Source organism: Nicotiana sylvestris, chromosome 6 (assembly GCF_000393655.2).
Source record: "Nicotiana sylvestris chromosome 6, ASM39365v2, whole genome shotgun sequence".
Lineage (NCBI taxonomy): Eukaryota > Viridiplantae > Streptophyta > Magnoliopsida > Solanales > Solanaceae > Nicotiana > Nicotiana sylvestris.
Genome location: NC_091062.1, coordinates 7,498,272 through 7,504,120, shown reverse-complemented (window position 1 = coordinate 7,504,120; position 5,849 = coordinate 7,498,272). Strand labels below are relative to the sequence as shown.

Below are 5,849 nucleotides of genomic sequence, written 5' to 3'. Positions count from 1 at the left end.
TTATTCTTATCCCATGTACCAAACAACCCCTAAGGTTCTAGAACTTTACTAAAAATTTATTTTATTTTCAAATGGTGTCAATATGCATATTATTTTTCTGAAAAATATCATGTCTAAATATATAAATCAATTTTTTTTAAGGAACGGTATCTCATGATGACGCCAATTGATTTTAAGTGTCTCTTCTACTAATAATAAGAAGTGGAATAATATGTTGATTTAAATCGTATTCCCTCTTTGGGTCAAACATCAACAGCCTACCAAGTCAATAAAATCAACTTTGTATTTTATTTTAGTTTTCATTTAATCGTAGTCGTAGCTTTCACCCCAACTACTACAACTTTTCTTCTTTATTTCCTCGAAAATTCACACGCATAATTAAACTCGTATATAAACTCTGTACATACCCTTTTCTTTCTCACAACCATCTTCTCTCTTAAACTGCAAAAATCCCCTTTCTCTTCTCTGAATATAAATTTTCTAATTTTTTTCTTGAATTTTCCACCTTTTTCTTTCTGGGAAAAATATAAATCTGTTTCTATTAAATTTGAAGATGAATTCATTTAGATTAATGAGCCTCTCATCTATTATTGGTTTTTTGTTGTTGGCTTTGGTTGAGTTCAGTTTTGGCCAAGGCATGGCTCCTTCTTCAGCTCCACCTCCTTCCAATGACGGTAAACATCTTCTTTTACCGTAGTATAATTAATTTTCACGCTATTAATTTACTCAAAAAGTAATTACAAATAACAACTTATAACATCAGGAATAATAACCTAAAAAATAAGGTAAGCAACAACATAACAGGTTAAACTGCATTGATAAGAAATCTTATACTAATATATAATTAAAAAATTAGGCAAATAATTTTTTTTACACTAATAGTACGTAGAGCTTAAACTATCAAAATCCTCTTCTTCTTGGATTTTTCATAAATATACTTTAAATGTGAAGAAGGGGAACTTTGGAGCAACAATCAAGTTGTTTCTGTGTGACCTATAGGTCACGAGTTTGAGCCGTGGAATCGGCCACTGTTGCCTACATCACATCCCTTCGGGTGCGATCCTTCTTTGGATCCTGCGTAAATACGGGATATTTTGTGCACCAATTTTTTTTTTTTACACTTTAATATATGAAGAAATTGATTTGGTAATTTTATTGCAGGCACAGTGATTGATCAAGGGATTGCTTATATTCTTCTACTTGTTGCACTTGCGATTACATACTTGGTCCATTAGTACAATTATTGTATTGTTTTTTTCTATTTGGCTACTCGATTTTTTTTCATTCATCATTTGAATTCTTTATGTGATTATCTCCTGCTATTCATAATGGAGAAATTTCAAAGTTTTGTGAAATAAGGAAAGAATACTTATTTGTGATACAAAAGTTCATTTTTCTAAGTTATTCCGAATTATTGTAGCTAATTTGTTGCGCCTTTTTGTTCCTTGTTAAACTGGTTTGACCCGTCTAGATGAATAGCTTGAACAACAAAAACGTCCAGCAATATATATGTGTGTGTGTTCGCAATTGAATTTGGGCTTTAACTAAAGTCTTAAAATTTATTATAGTAGTTTTTATTTCTAAAATATAACATATATAGTTCTATGAAAACTAATCAAACGAGTAAATAAAATATAAATGTCTAAATTCTGATGATACTCTTCAATTATTTATATTTAAAATTTGATAATAAACTTTCACATACCTCATATCCACCAAGATTAATTGCACATTTCTTTTTTGCATCACCCACATTTCTTGCTCTCTTTTTTCTCCTTATCGATCAATTTTTAAAAACTATTATCAATAACATCAAATCTTATATCCCCATAATCCCTATTTGTTAATATTACACATAATAGCTCCACCGTTGGACTCGTAATTTTTAAGTTTTCTTGTAATTAGGAATTCAAAATGAACCACATTAATTATTTGAAAAATAATACAATGGGCACCAAAATATCAGGATATAGACAATAAAAGGAAAACACCCATAAAGAAAACTAACTATAAAATCCATAGAAAAAACACTAAAATGGCAAGTACATGGGCACAAGGCGGGCCATTCATTGGTTTTATACTCTGCTTGCAATGACACTCTTAAAGTGGATTTCAATAACATTGCCTTATTGCCAAGGGACCGACCATTATATTAAGGGTGTTATTTCTGTTAATTGAATCACCGACATTGTTGTTCAACCCCTAACTAAAGCAGTGCAACCACGGGCGTATCGGCGTTGGCGATTATGGGTGCTTCATCACCCATTGCTTTTGTCGCAAAACTAATAAAATTATACTAATAACTTGTCAAAACTTGATATATTAGATTGTGAGCACCCAGGAACCAAAAGTGTAATTGGGTGCTATGGTTATTGGGGTTGGTAAACTGCGGCTAAAATCCTCAGCTGTAGTACTTTTCTTTCCCTTTTTTTTTGTCTTTATTTGCTCTCTTCTTTTACTTTCTTTATTTCATTTTCATTTTTGCTCCAAATATCACGCCATTTAGCCCCTCTTCTTTTTATTTATTTGCTTACTTTCATGTTTCACTTAGAATGCATTTTTTATTTCTTCTTTTTTCCTTTTAATTTCTCTTTTTCATTTCATTTTCTTCTTCTCATATTTACTTTCCAGAACTCCCCAAATTCATTTTATTTATATTTGATTTTTGTAGCAATAGTGGGTTAATAGAGAGAACCTAGGAGTAAAATTTGATGTTCAATTTTTAAATTCTTACCACTATACTTTTAAACTTATATTATAGGTTAAATTTTTTATATATGTTGAGATTTTGATGATTTTTTACGTATATATTCATGCTTTGTATAGAAAACTTGAGTTTAGTGACCCATTGATAATATGTTCTATACGTCTACTTGCGCTAAATATAGTGGAGCATCGAAACCAAAAATTTCACTAAGGAAATTCTACATATGAACACATAAAAAATTCATGGTATTTAATATCCGTTATAAATAGAATTTTATATATGGTGAATGTCTATATTTAGAGAGATTCTAGGAATTATTACTTGGTGGTTAAGTCACTCTTTCCCTGTAAATAGAGGGTTCTATTCTATTGTAATTCATCCCAAAAAGTAATAAGAATTCTCTCTCTCTTTCTTTGCAATATTCTTCTTCATTGTTTTATTTCACATTATCGGCATGAGACTCTACCGTCTCAAGAAGCTCTTTGAGAAGATTACGGTATAACTTTTCTCCTCTTTTAATTATGACTGAAAATCCATTTAGATGCAATGAGTCTTGGAGAGGCCATTAAAGACAAGAATAAAGAATCCACCCAAGATTGTGCTAAGGCTTGATTTTCTTGCGTCATCGCCTTGATAAAGGGTTGAAAATAGAATATGTTACAGTCAAAGATCCGCTTGTTTTGTGGAATGGCTTAAAGGAAAGATATGAAAACTAAAAGTTGGTCACTCTTCCACAAGCACGATATGATTGGGCTCATATGAGACTCTAAGACTTTAAGTTTGTTTCTGAATATAATTCTACGATGTTCAGAATTACTTCTAAATTAAAAACTCTGCGGAGATACTATCACTAACTATGATATGTTTGAAAAAACGTTTACAATGTTTCATGCCTCCAATATGGTCCTGCAACAGCAGTACAGAGAAAAAGATTTTAAGAAGTACTCTGAGTTGATTTCTCTCTTCCTTGTGGCTGAATGAAACAACGATTTGCTCATGAGAAATCACGAAAATCAACCCACTGGGTATACACCATTGCTTGAAGTGGATGAGATGTATTCCCATTATGCTAAGCGTGAAAAAGGCCGTGGCCCTATTCGTGGTCGTGGTCATGGTCGTGGCCATGGCCGTAGACAAGGAAGAAATTCTCTTGCTGTTAATCACCCCCTAAAGAAAAATAACTACCAAAAGTGGAAAGGGAAAAATGAGAAGCCAAAGGCAAATAGTTCAGAAATTGAATGTTATCGTTGCGGTGGAAAAGGGCATTGGACAAATATTTATCGTACACCAAGATATTTGGCTGAGCTATATCAAACATCTCTAAAGAATAAAGGCCCTGAAGTTAATTTTGTCTCTGACAATGATTTTGACATCACCCACTTGGATGTGGGACTTCTTGGAGCACCCTGATGGGAAAATAGACCACTTAATCGTTGATGGATCCGTGGTTAAAAATAATTGAATAGTTTGATTTTTATTTTATCCTATTCGTAGTAGCTAGTGGATAAAAATCATGTAATCACTATCTTTTACATGAGTAGTAGTTATTATTATCAATTAATATTATTTGTTTTATGGGATAGTGTTAGTTCGTTTTGATTAAATATAGCTCTAGTATTCGATTTAAATAACATTTTTGTTGCTTAGTTTTCAAGGATAGTTAAGTGATTATTTCGACATCAACTATATAAGAAGACGATAATTTAAACATCGTAAACTAACGTATGTGGCTTGTCTATTTCTGTTGTACATACGTATCTAACAAAAAAAGCAATAATCTAGCGGCATAAGTCCAAAATTTAGACATTTTATACATGAATAAGTAATCATCATTTCATCTTACAAAAAGATGGCAATATAAACAACTATTTTAAATGTGTCTCTTTTATTAAAATAACAGTTTGGTCATTAGAGAATAAATTTTTCATTATTTACTAGTAGTAGCAAATTTAATTGTTTTTGTTCTCCACCCAAAAGGAGTATACTTAAATGCTAGTATTATATTATTATGATTAACACAGTTATACTTAAATGCTAGTATTATATTATTATGATTAACACAGAAAATTAGTACATAGTTCGATAGTAGTTTGGAAAAATATGCTGCACTTTTAATATTTGTGTTGAAGCAAATTGTTTGTAAGCCTAGTTTATTTATCTGAAAATACAAATGTTTATTTGTATATTTCTTTTTGTATGTCAACTCATGCAAAGCAAATATGGATATCCCACAAAACAAACTTGGATCTAAATTCAATTGTAAAAATATTTGTTTAGTTGATTCATGTACGACACATACAATATTCAAAGAGAAGAAATATTTCTCTCATTTAAGTATGTGTAAGACAGATGTTATTGTAATGACCCAAAAAGTCACCACTTGATTTAAAAGTTAATTCTGTGTTCTGAGGCCTTAAAAATCTCCTTTTATCTCACCTCGATTTGCATGTGCGGTCCGGACGTATATCCGGAACGCTTTTATGTGAAAATTTGATAAAAATGTTAATTTTGCCTTTGAAATTAAATTTAAGTTGACTTCGGTCAATATTGTAGGTAAACGGATCCGGGCCCGTAATTTGACAGTCCCAGAGGGTCCGTAAGAAAATATGAGACTTGGGCGTATGCCCGAAATTGAATTCCGAGGTCCCAAGCCCGAGAAATGAATTTTTGAAGAAAATTGTTTAACTGAAATTATAAGAGTTTTTGAAAATTTAAAGATGTTTGAATTTGATGGTATCGGGCCCGTATTTTGGTTTCGGAGCTCGGTACTGGTCTTATATGTTATTTAAGTTGTGCCTGTAAAATTTGGTAAGAAATGGACTTTTTATGACGTGAATCGGACCCTCAGTTGTGAAAATTTGAACTTAAGAGTTATTGAGATTTTTCTTTGATTTTGATGCTAAACTCGTAGTTCGAGGCATTATTTTGACAATTTGATCGCACGAGTAAGTCCGTATGATTTTTTAGGGTTGTGTGCGTATTTGGTTTGGAGCCCCGAGGGCTCGGGTGAGTTTCAAATAGGCCACGAGATGTTTTTACACTTACAAAAGTTGCAGGTTTTGTTGTATCTGATGTCTGATGCACCATGCTTCGCGATCGCGTAGTCACTCCCGCGATTGCGAAAGGGAAGCAAAGCTGCGGA

At 32.1% G+C, this 5,849-nt stretch overlaps 1 protein-coding gene and 1 long non-coding RNA gene across 2 annotated transcripts; both read left to right on the top strand.

The window, feature by feature from the left end:
• The first annotated feature begins 420 nt into the window (after positions 1–420).
• Positions 421–1,404, top strand: LOC104223349 (uncharacterized). The gene is made up of 2 exons (XR_710083.2): positions 421–674; positions 1,162–1,404. It is a non-coding gene; the product is annotated as an uncharacterized lncRNA (long non-coding RNA).
• Positions 1,405–3,703: 2,299 nt separating this feature from the next.
• Positions 3,704–4,117, top strand: LOC104223350 (uncharacterized). The gene has a single exon (XM_009774774.1). It carries the CDS (start codon positions 3,704–3,706, stop codon positions 4,115–4,117), a length of 414 nt encoding a protein of 137 aa, XP_009773076.1.
• Positions 4,118–5,849: the final 1,732 nt, after the last annotated feature.

What these genes read in the sequence shown, in the direction of transcription:
- LOC104223350 (XM_009774774.1), top strand. Translation starts at nt 3,704, where the DNA reads ATGAGAAATCACGAAAATCAACCCACTGGGTATACACCATTGCTTGAA.